At 44.8% G+C, this 12,806-nt stretch overlaps 1 protein-coding gene across 3 annotated transcripts in view; it reads left to right on the forward strand.

Moving 5' to 3' along the window:
- CLYBL (citramalyl-CoA lyase) overlaps positions 1-12,806 on the forward strand; it is a 2,321,716-nt gene that overhangs the window by 723,794 nt on the left and 1,585,116 nt on the right. Inside the window, exon 2 of one of the 3 annotated variants that reach the window (XM_078657619.1) lies at positions 6,607-6,883. The exons of the other annotated variants lie outside the window; for them this stretch is intronic. Coding sequence (XP_078513745.1) covers positions 6,798-6,883 — 86 coding nt within the window. The 5' untranslated portion in view covers positions 6,607-6,797. The remainder of the gene's footprint in view (positions 1-6,606; positions 6,884-12,806) is intronic. 3 annotated transcript variants of the gene reach the window in all.

The raw sequence follows: 12,806 nt of genomic DNA on the forward strand, positions 1-12,806 counted from the left end.
ATGACATCATATGTGATATGAGAAATGACATTACAATCTCCAGACTCACTCACAATACTGGTGCTAGCACACATAGCATCAACAATGATATCATTGATGGGGCATAAAATTGCACTTTTGCACATATGATGCTACCTTCTGGTATGTGATGTAGAGTTTAAGAAATAAGATGACGCTTTAAAAAAAATATGTTAGCACTTCTTTGGCGTTCTTTTCCCGACCGCATGCTGGCTGTCTCGGGGAAAATGACGGCTATTTGGAGTCATCCAATTCACCAATGAAGAAAATACTACACTTTTTGGGCATGTAACATGTAGTGATTCAGACTACACAGGAAGTAGGTCCAAGTGGATTTATTCATGTGAAGAACAGCTTAACAACCACAGGTAGCAGGAGAAGTCCTCACAGCATCAGCAATACAGTAACAGTATAAAATCAAGGGAAAACATTCCAAGTTACACAGAGTATTCCAAATGACATAGAAAGATTCCAGATGACATCAAGTCATGGAATACCACACACCTCCCCCCTTTAAAAAAAAAATAAAAAAAAATAAGTATAAATAACAAAACCTAAAAAAAAAAACAGAAACAGGATAATACTACAAGAAGTTAAATTCTAATGTAATCTTTGTACTTTGAAGGAGTACACTTTACGCGCTCACTGCGTCTTAAAAGAATTTCTTCATACTCTATATTTGATTGATTATCAATTTCAACACACGGATCAGGTCGAACATCAGAATTAATCACAACATCAGAATTACTTACAACATCATTCTCTAAATTGTCATAAGCTTCATGCGTACCAGAAAAACCTCCTGAATTATGGTATTTCATAAATTTTCCCGGAACGGAAGTTTTCTGAGTGGAAGGAGCAACAAAAGGAGCAACAGAAGACTTGCATAAGGAGACCCTTCTCAAATTCCATATTTTACCTCCTTCCACTCTGACAGCTTTGCTAAAGATTTCAGTGACCTTGGCAGGATCAGACCATCTGGAAACCCTCTTGTGAAATAATCCACCCATTTTTACACGAACTAGATCACCAATCTTTACACTGCAAGTATTATACTTCTTTTTGGCCGAATGTTGAATCATTTTCTCCTGGTACTTTCCGATTTTATCCTTTAATTCTTTAAAATCTTCCTCATAAGGAGAATTACCTTTTAACCACCAGGGTAAAAGTCGAGAACCTGGTTTCCTTCCTCGTAACAACTCAAAAGGAGACAGACCAGTCACTGAATTGGGAGCCAACCGATAGGTTAACAAAGTGGCCTGAAGAGCTTTTTTCCATTTCAAACCACTCCTTACGGCTAATTGACAAGATTCCTTGATAACCCTGTTGAACCTCTCAACTTGGCCGTTGGCCTGTGGAAAATAATTCGAGGTTCTTTTATGCGTAATTCCACAATTCCTAAGAAAATCTTCAAATTCATCACTTATAAACTGTGGACCGTTGTCTGAGATCAGTTCCTCTGGTAAACCTTCCCTAGCAAAAATGTCATCAAGAAAATCAATTACCTGCCCTGAAGAAGTTTTCTCAACAATTTTCAATTCAGGCCATTTTGAGAAGTAGTCAACGGGAACCAATGCATACATTTCTTTACCAGATTGGTAACTGAAAGGTCCGATAATATCAATGGCTAATCTCCGCCATGGGCCATCAGCATACTCAATGGGAGTGATGTCAACAGACAAACCCTTTACAGATTTGTCGCTCAAGGAGCAAGGAGAACAATTCCTGACCCAACTATTCACCATAGCATCAACACCAGGCCACCAGTAGTGTTCCCTGATCCTCCTTTTAGTGGTGGACATGCCCATGTGCCCTTCATGTGCTAACTTGCAAATTGTTTCTCTCAAATTCATAGGAGGGATAATTTTATCAGATCTAACAATGATGTCCTGACATAACATCAAATCGTCTTTGACTTTATAAAATGATGCCAAATCACCGGAAAGTTTCCTTTCCTCAGGCCATCCTTTAATTAAGAACTGTTTGACTTGATTCAAAACAGCATCATTTCCCATAGCTTCAGACCAATCTTTTTCAGAAAGAACCAAAGAGTTCTCTTGATTTGAAATTATATTAACGTCTGCAAACGAGTATGCAACGTCACAATCAACATTGTTCCCTACATCTACACTAGCTGGAAAACGTGACATGCAATCTGCATGGACATTCAAACGTCCTGGAATATATACAACCTCACAACGATATTCCTGTAATTTGGCTGCTAATCTCGCTAAGCGAGCAGTAAGAACTCTTCCACCTCCTGCAGCCAACATAGTGATCAAGGGTTTGTGATCGGTTCTCAAAGAGAATTTTGTCCCCCACAGAAATTGTCTAAAGTGCTGGGAAGCCCAAGTACAAGCGAGTAATTCTCTCTCAATAGTTGAGTAATTCTTCTCAGCATCACGTAGGGCTCGAGAAGCATATGATACAACAAACTCACCAGATTTGTCCTTTTGCATCAAAACAGCACCTAGGCCAACATTGCTAGCGTCAACATAAACAATACACTCTTTGCCCACTGAGTAAGGTTTCAAAAATGGTGCTTCAACAATTTTGCGTTTCAAAATTTCAAAGGAATCCTGTTGTTCTTTGCCCCACTCAAACTTTGCATTTTTTTTCAATAAAATTCTCAAAGGATGAACAATATCTGAATAATTTTTTACAAATTTACCATAAAATTCAGTCAGTCCTAAAAAGGAAAGTAATTGTTCTTTTGAATTAGGGGAAGATGCATTGACAATATTGTGAACATGGTTAATTTTGGGTTTAATACCATACTTTGAGATTTCATGTCCTAGGTACTCAACCTTCTGTTGTCTGAACCTGCATTTGGTATATTTCAGTGTAAGACCCCTAGATCGAACTTTCTCCAAAACCAAAATTAAGTTCTCATCGTGTTCCATATAGTCTTTCCCAAAAATCAAAATGTCATCCTGGAAAGCTACTGCTCCCTTGCATTCTGTCAGTAACTCTTTCATTAGACGCTGGAAGACAGAGGCTGCACTTGCCAACCCAAAAGGCATGCGCAAATATTGGAACATACCTTCAGGGGTAACAAAAGCAGTTAGTTTCCTCGAGTCTTCATGTAATTCTACTTGGTGGTAGGCACTAGCCAATTCAATAGAAGAAAACACAGTAGCACCTGATAATGTTGCAATTAACTCGTGTATGTTTGGCAAGGGATGTTTATCTACCCATATTTCCTCATTGAGACTGCGAAGATCCGCACATAAGCGAAGTTCGCCTGAGCTCTTAAGTGATATCACAATGGGCGAAATCCAAGGAGAGGATTCAATTGGCTCAATTATGTTTCTTTTGACTAGATCATCCAGAATTTCTTTTAATTTGGGTCTATACGCTAAAGGAACATTCCTTACCCTGTGCCTGACAGGAACCGCATTATCATTTAGAATGATTTTGTGCTTGAAATCAACATATTTCCCCAACTTGTCATTGAAAATCTCAGGAAACCTTTCAAGCACACTCTTAGTGAAACTAACATCGCTAGATGCATCTAAGGTTACGTTTACCAATGAATTGGCAATAGGCTTTTCAAGTCGGGGTTCATCAACATAAACTGGTGGATGGGCGTTGGGATCTAATTTGATTCCTAAGTTATGTTGGTGAGGCCAACCAAGAATGGACACACCCTTGGTAGCTACATAAACTTTTGCTCTGATATCCCAGTTCTTAAAAGATAACTTGGCCCAAAAAAAACCCTCTAGGGCAATCTTTTGTCCCGTGTACCCACCAGGATATATGTCAGGACTCAATAATTCCCTCTGATGCCACAATTGTTCGAAGATATTCTTACCAATAATGGTGTACCTTCGACACCGCCACCTTCCCTGAGAGCTGGAAGCACGCCGAACTCAGCGCTCTACTCAAGAAACCTACAGCGGACCCCACCGAACTCAAGAATTACCGTCCCATCTCGCTCCTCCCGTTCCCGGCCAAAGTCATTGAAAAGACCGTCAACAAACAGCTGGCCGCCTTCCTCGAGACGAATGGATCCCTCGACCCCTCACAGTCTGGCTTCCGAGCCAACCACAGCACCGAGACCGCCCTCATCGCTGCCACCGATGACATCCGAACCCTGATGGACAACGGAGAAACAGCGGCCCTCATCCTCCTGGACCTCTCCGCGGCATTCAACACTGTCTGCCACCGCACCCTAGTGCAGCGCCTTGGCAATATCGGAATCCAGGAGAAGGCACTGGATTGGATCACCTCCTTCCTCGACGGAAGAACACAGAGAATCCGCCTACCACCGTACAAGTCAGAGGCCACCGAAGTCATCTGCGGCGTCCCTCAAGGATCCTCGTTGAGTCCCACCCTCTTCAACGTCTACATGAGCCCCCTCGCGGCCATCGCACGCCAACACAACCTCAACATAATCTCCTACGCCGACGACACCCAACTGATCCTCTCCCTGACCAACGACCCCGCCGCCGCCAGAGCCAACCTGCACGAAGGGATGAGAGACGTAGCAGAGTGGATGACGACCAGCCGCCTGAAACTGAACTCAGACAAGACGGAGGTCCTCATCCTGGGCTCCTCACCCGCCGCCCGGACGACTCCTGGTGGCCGCCCGCCCTGGGCACCGCACCCAAACCGACGGACCACGCATGCAACCTGGGCTTCATCCTGGACTCCTCCCTCTCCATGACCAGACAAGTCAACGCCGTCTCCTCGTCATGCTTCAACATCCTGCGCATGCTACGGAAGATCTTCTGGTGGATCCCCACCGAGACCAGGAAGACTATCACCCAGGCCCTCGTCACCAGCCGACTGGACTACGGCAACGCCCTCTACGCCGGAACCACCGCCAAGCTCCAGAAGAGACTCCAGCGGATCCAGAGCGCCTCAGCCAGACTCATCCTCGACATCCCACGTAACAGCCACATCTCCGGACACCTGAGAGACCTGCACTGGCTCCCCATCAACAAAAGAATCACCTTCCGCCTCCTCACCCACGCACACAAAGCCCTACACGACCAAGGCCCGAGCTACCTCAACAACCGGATCAACTTCTACGCTCCCAAGCGCCACCTCAGATCAACCAGCCACGCCCTCGCCGCCGTCCCCCGCATCCGAAGAGCGACAACAGGAGGAATGTCCTTCTCCTACCTGGCCGCCAAGACCTGGAACTCCCTCCCGACCGACCTGCGCCTGACCCAAGACCACCTCTCCTTCAGGAAGAAGCTCAAGACCTGGCTGTTCGAGCAGTAACGGCACCCCCCCCTCCTAGCGCCTTGAGACCCTACGGGTGAGTAGTGCGCTCTATAAATGTCCTGATTGATTGATTGATTGGTAGCTACATAAACTTTTGCTCTGATATCCCAGTTCTTAAAAGATAACTTGGCCCAAAAAAAACCCTCTAGGGCAATCTTTTGTCCCGTGTACCCACCAGGATATATGTCAGGACTCAATAATTCCCTCTGATGCCACAATTGTTCGAAGATATTCTTACCAATAATGGTGTACCACGCACAAGAGTCAACAAAAATCTCAATAGGTTTGTCATCCACAAGAATTGTACAAGAAGGAAAACACTTTTGAAAACTCTCATCAACAGAGAGAATGCAATTCAAGCTATTAAGAACTTCTTCTTCTTCAGGTGAAATGTAATTAATTTTTTGACCAGACTTACACACATTACTAAAATGCCCTTTTTTCTTGCATTTGATGCACACTTTGTCCCAAGCAGGACAACCCTTGTAATTGCCAACATGGTTGGAACTACCACATCTATAGCATAATATCGTACCTCTCTTAACAAAACTCCTATTATCATTCGCATTTCTTGCATATTCTTTTTTTAAGTTGGGTTTAGTGTTGTAAGCACTCGAAGTGGGATAACTGGTTTGATTTTTAACAATAGCTACTTCAACTTCAGGAACATGTGTTTTCTGTGTTTTCCCTCTAATTTCAGACACAAATATTTCAGAATGTTCTATACCTTTGGCTATATTCACTACTGCAGCTAATGTAGTCTCAGTCCCTAACCAGAGTCTTTCCTGGATCTTATTACTTTTCGTCCTCATCATGATTTGATCCCTGAGAACTTGCTCATATGATATGGTTTCGAAAGAGCAAGTGCAAGCAAGTGAACGTAACGCTGCGACATAATCTTCGATTGTTTCATCAGATTTCTGTTCACGAGAATAGAATTTAAACCTTTCCATCACAGTGTTTTTCCTTCTACCAAACCGAATCTTCATCTGTTTAGAAGCTTTATTAAATACATCTAAGTCACCAGCATCCTCCAAAGGTGGTAGATTATCAAATTCCTTTATTCCTGCACCACCAAGACAATGTCTTAAAAGAGCAAGTTTCCTTTTTGCAGAGCAATCCTCTTTTTCTAAGACATCCACATATGCAATGAACATAGGAAACCAAAGGTCCCATTCTATAGGAGGATCACCTGCAACTTGAAGAAAATGGGGTGGTGCTGCAATGTTAGACATCTTAGGCAATAACAATCAATATTAGGATACAATAGAATAAAGCAGTATTAATAACTAAGTAAATGAATGTTGAAACTGAAAAGTTTTTATACTTCTTTTTTTTTTTTTTTTTTTAAAGGTGTGCAAATCACCGTGGAGATTTGCAGAAAAGTGTTTCAAGAGGGTGTGCAAATCACCGTGGGGAATTGCAGCAAAGCGCTTTTAAGATTCGTGAAACAATTTCCAATTTACAAGTTAAATTCAAGAAAACACGAAGATTTTGCTTCAAACTGCACCAAAATGGCCGCAGTGAGCGTCTAATTGTGCGCGATGACGTGCATGATGACGCTGGTATCCCAGAATGCAGCGCAAGTGGTCGGAGAAGTAAACGAACTCCGGGACGCTCGAGGCTCAAGGTGAGTTCTTGAGTATTACTTTTGAAAGTAAACAAGGCAGAAAAAGCGTGCAAGTAGACAGAAACTTCAGGTTTTAAAAGTGAACACCGCTCGATAAATGCGGTCGAGCATCATTAATGAAAGTCAGAGGTTGGGTGATGAGATAGAGGAAGATCGGTTAATGAGATCAAGGAAGCGTAGCGTAGCAACAGTCTGAAAGAAGCTCACTTACGATTGAGAAGTAATGTCCAATAAAGCTGATGAATGCGTGAAGGAGCTTCTTAGCGCTTCTTAGCGCTGAAAAGGAAGAACTTTCCTTTAATTTCCTTTGCATTTAAAATGAAGAAAAACAGGTGAACGCTGTCTTCAGAAATCCACTGCTCCCAACGTCGCCAGTAATTATGTAGTGATTCAGACTACACAGGAAGTAGGTCCAAGTGGATTTATTCATGGGAAGAACAGCTTAACAACCACAGGTAGCAGGAGAAGTCCTCACAGCATCAGCAATACAGTAACAGTATGAAATCAAGGGAAAATATTCCAAGTTACACAGAGTATTCCAAATGACATAGAAAGATTCCAGATGACATCAAGTCATGGAATACCACATAACATCCGTTCTTTGTCGTACAATAGGATTTTGTAGCCTGGTAGCCATGTAAACTGCAGCAAGGTCGCCTGTTGACTGTTAATGAAACTACAGCCGATTTGTATTCATGTGATATCTGTGACAGCATCTGTTGAATATTGCTGCAGCTGTAGTCTTCTGGCTCTATGAATGCCCGGACCAGTGCTTAATTTGTGAAAAATATAAGTGCTGGGGCCCTTGTCATGAGGCCACAGCAGCTTTCACCACCCATTGCCCCTGTCAGCACTGCCAATAACAATACCAACACAACCACTAACCATCACATTCCTACAAGTGTGACAATTCAGACTATTTCTGCCTCCCAAAGTTATAAGATTGGCTTGGGGGCATCTATCAGTTAATTTTAAGGTATACTGAATTGACAAACAATTGTTGTGCTCGTCTCTAAATTAAATACACAGCGGCACCACGTGGTAGGCCATCATAAGCACGTTTTTTTTACTGTTAACCCCTTCCGTGCTCCCATTGCACTCCCTCCCCAGTGCTGCCGTCGGCCGATGGAGCCCAGCCCACTCAATAGAACGCCCGCACCGCGGCGGAAAAACCGCCGCGGTTAAGGCGTTAAGTACCGGTGCAGAGCACTGGAAACGTCCAGCTCAAATGAATCACTGGCTCTGATAGCACCTACCTCCTCTTCCCAACAATGTTTGCTTTGTCAGTTTTAAAACGCATCAATTAATATGCAAGCATGCCTAGCTGCTTGAATGAACGTTAACATGTGTCGTATACTTTAGCTTTTGTATAGTTAGCATGCATGTCTTAATATCTTTGAAGTTCCTTGTTAGAAAGTTTTATATTGTCCGTATTCTCAAAGTGGAACTTTTTTTATTTTTTTATATTTTATTTATCAACTTTTCATTGAGCATACAACATATTCGTAGCATATTCGTAGCAATTCTACATATACCAAAGTAGCATCATTTAGTGGACTTCAACATAACAAAGCCAAGGGTTACAGTGATTCCTGTATGTAGTAGAGCACCATGTCCAAAATTAATTACACAGGGCAGCCATCCTTTGTAACATCACCAGGCTTACACAAGTCATGAGGTATTATCCACATCCCCACCCACACATTCCATATTCACAATTCACTTTCAGAGTCTGTATCACTGCATGTTAATAAATATTCCCGGAGTGGGGCCCAAATGTCCCTAGGCTTGGACGAAGTTGGAAGTTCTTCTGCATATGTCTCTAATTGGTCCCTGCAATACACCATGTCTTTCAACCAGCTGTCCGCTTTGGGGCACCTTCTGCTGTCCCATGTAAATAGCGTGCGTCTCTTCGCCATAAGCAGGGCTACTTGCACAAATCTGCCCATCACCCCTTTAAGCTGAGGAGCGTGTCCCAGAAGGCACAACACCGGGGCATTTTGCAATGTGAAGCCTGTTATGTCCTTTAGAATGGATAGTACCTTTTCCCAGTATTTGAAAACCGGACTGCAGTGCCACGCTAAGTGTATGAACCCAGCCGGCTCAGCCCCGCATCGCTTACACCCTCCCGTGGCCCTGAGACCTATCCTCCATAACCTGTGGGGAGTATGGTATGTTTGATGTAAACATTATAGGTGTATGATTCGAAGGTTACTATTAGAAGTTAATCGCCCTGTCACAGAGCATATGTGCGCCCATTCCTCCTCCGTGATGGGGGTGTCTAGCTCACTGTTCCACCGAAGTAGACTGGTATCAGTGCCGAGTGGGGTGTCTTTCTGGACGGCCTTGTATAATTTGGTGACTAGGTTTTTCTTCGTTGGGGCTGTAATTATCAGCTGTAGTGCCGATAGTGTCTCTGGTTCCTCCGGAAAGCTAGCGTAATGGTCCTTAACTGCCTGCCTCAGCCTATAGCATGCGAACTGAAATAATGGCGTAGGATTACAAATGTAAGAGAGATCCTCCCCTGTAATGTACGTGCCCTCAGGAAACAAGTCACTTAGATGTGCAATACCCGCCTCTCAAAGAGCCTGCACAGAACCCCTATCTTGAGCCACCGACAGTGCAGCATGTCCCTCAATGGGCAGTGCAGGAGCATATAGGGGAAGTTTTTGCACTCGCCGGCCAATCGCCTGCCAGGCCGCCGTTGTAACGTCGATCGTGTTGATCTCCCCCGTGGAGTGTGTCTGCGTGTGTGTGTTATGATGCCTCTCAGCGGTGCAGGGTATGCATCGCCTTACTCCACCGCAACATGTGGTATAAATTTGTGCGATTTGTACCAGTAATAGGCGTATTGAGCCTGACAGCAGAGATAGTATAAATATATGTCCGGTGCTTTGAACCCCCCTCTCTCGTAAGGCAACGCCAGCGTGCGCCAGCTTATTCTCGGCTGTTTGGTGCCCCATACGAGCCGTAAGAGCTGAGTTTGGACGGTTTGGAAAAAATGTTTTGTTAGTGGAACTGGGACATTGCAAAATAGGTATAAAAATTTAGGTAAGATCACCATCTTTATTATGGAGATCCGATCCGCCAATGACAAAGGTAAGCTCAGCCATCTGTCTACTTGCGTGACTAGATTTGCGTAAGCTGCGCCGTAATTTTCAGTGACAACTACTCCTGGGTCTCTGTGTACCCACATCCCTAAGTATTTTACAGGGTCAGCGGACCAGACCAGCGGGTACTCAACCACCGGAGGCGTAGTTATTGTAGTGAGTGGGATGATGACGGACTTGTCCCAATTTATGTTGAGACCAGAATATAAGCTAAATTTAACATATCCGCGGGGGACAGGAGACAGATACTGGTTCAGCTCGCGAACATATTTGTCGTTTGCGTACATGGAGATCCCCACCGGTCTATTGTTGAAGTTAAGGGCCGCTGCCTTGTGTATCTGTCGGATTTTACACGCCAGAGGTTCTATGACGATGGCGAATAAGAGTGGGGACAGCGGGCAGCCCTGTCGTGTACCTCGCTCTATGTCAAACGGCTCTGATGTGTCCCCTCAGACTCGAACTCTCGCTGATGGTTCAGTGTACAATAGCTGAATCTAGTGCATAAACATTGGGGGAAATCCCATCCTGCCCAGTATATGCAGCATGTATCGGCGTTCTATGGAATCAAATGCCTTTGCGGCGTCCAGTAATACTGCAACCGCTGGCAAGTCTGGATTGAGAACGTGCAACATAGCGAATATGGTGCGTAAATTGAGGGATGTAGACCTGTCAGGAATGAACCCAGCCTGGTCCGGAAGGACCATTAGAGGCTGTAGCTTTGTGGCCAGAATTTTCGCTAGTATCTTTGCATCTAGGTTAATAAGAGACAGAGAGCGTTATGATTCACAACTCTTGGGAGGTTTATCTTTTTTCAATATAGTGATAATCATTGCCTGCCGCAAGGTGGGGGGTAGACTGCGCGTTTCGTACGCCTCTGCATACATAGCCAGAAGATGTGGAGCGAGGAGGTCGGCATGCGCCTTATAAAATTCCGTGGTTAGACCATCCGGTCCTGGAGCTTTTCCGTTTGGAAGTGACTTTATAGCTTCTATCACGTCCTCAATGTCTAACGGGAGGCTAAGATATATTCTGTGCACGTCGGATAACCACGCACAGGCAATGTCATCCAGGTATGCATGTGGAGCCTGCACGCCTACTCCACTGCTGGAGGTGTAAAGCCTTTGCATAGAATTGATGAAATTGTTCCACTATATCCGTGGGGGCATAGTATGCCTGTCCATTGATATCGACAATCCGCTCAACTGGAAGTTGAGCAGTCCTACATTGTAGTCTACCCGCTAACGACCTACCCGGGTGGCCACCCTCTCCATACCGCCTGGCGATATGCCTTTTCGATATATATTTTACCTCCGTCTCTGCAAGAGCGTTGTATTCATCAATGTGTTTGTGTATGCTTGCTAACACACCTTTAGAGGGTGCGTTATCATATTGGGCTTCAAGGTCACCAAGCTTCTTCTCCAGCGCGTGTAGTCTGCCTCGTATGTCTCTTAAAATCCCCACAGACGTGCTTATACAAGTGTTCCTTATCGTGACCTTGAAGGCTTCCCACAGAATCTCTTGGCTGTCCACTGTCCCCACATTTGTCTCAAAGTACTGTACAATAGCAGTTCTAAGTGTCTCAGCGTATATCGGGTCTTGAAGTGCCTCTGCTCTGAACCGCCACGTAAAAGGCTTCTGAGGGTTTAAGGGAATGGTCAGTGTGAGAAGCACTGGATTGTGATCTGATAATGTTCGTGGAAGATTGCGGACGTCCATTACCCATGCGTTTGCTCCTTCACTCAACAGCCAGTAGTCTAATCTAGACCAGCTATTTGTCGCCGGTGTGATATGCGTGCCCGCTAAAACCCCTACGTGTCTGTGCCTCCAAACATCTACCAATCCAAGTTCTAGCATTCCATCCTTGACACAGTTAGCGACCTTGACCATCCTGGCCCCCTGCGGATTTGATTTACCCAGTGTGGGATTTAAGTGTGTGCTTAGGTCTCCCCCCATATGATTGCAGTGTCAGGCCAGGTGCGCAATGTCCTAAACATGTGCAGGTAGTCGGTCATGTCATCTACCACTGGCCCATAAAAACTTATTATTGTCACCAAAGTATTACCCAGCTTGCCGAGTACCATCGTCCAGCAGCCCTCTTGATCTGTGCTAGAGTCCAGTACCTTAAAAATCACTCCCCGCTTGATTAAAATGAGGACCCCCTCGCGTATGAGGAGTATGAGGATGCTAGTCTGTAGGACACCCACTTCCTGGCTACTTTATCCTCCATCGCCTTGGTTAGGTGGGTTACCTGTAAGAGCGCTATTGTAACTTTGTGTCGGTCTAGCTGCGCCAATACCTGCCTGATTTTCTGCGGCGTATTTAGCCCTCGTACATTCCACGTGATAACCTTATATGTGGCCCCTGTCATGTGCGGTTTCAAGGTGTAGCGTAGTACCTACTGCTCATGATAGCACGTAAGTGCATCCATCCATTGCGACAGTACATTGCATTACAGTTAAAATCATGTATCCTTGGCCTATAACAAATGAAAACAATCCCCCCCCCTCCTCCCACTTCAGCATACCCCAACTGCCAAAGACATACCCCCAGTCAACTCCCATAGTAACATCAACTTAAGTAAATATAATTCCCATTGGGGATCACCCATCGGGGGTCGCGGCGGCTACAGCCACTCCCAAAGATCGTAGGGAGGGTAGCCCTCGACGCTTCATAATTTCCACCAACCCTGCGGAACCCAGCAGCCGTATATCCTTATGTTACATATCTTGCAATATTATTGCTATCACCCTTATGCAATCCCTGTCAGTATTTTAACACCCCGCACTGCTTCCGTACATACAGCACGACCTTAC

Source organism: Lissotriton helveticus, chromosome 8, assembly GCF_964261635.1.
Source record: "Lissotriton helveticus chromosome 8, aLisHel1.1, whole genome shotgun sequence".
In the NCBI taxonomy this organism is placed as follows: domain Eukaryota; kingdom Metazoa; phylum Chordata; class Amphibia; order Caudata; family Salamandridae; genus Lissotriton; species Lissotriton helveticus.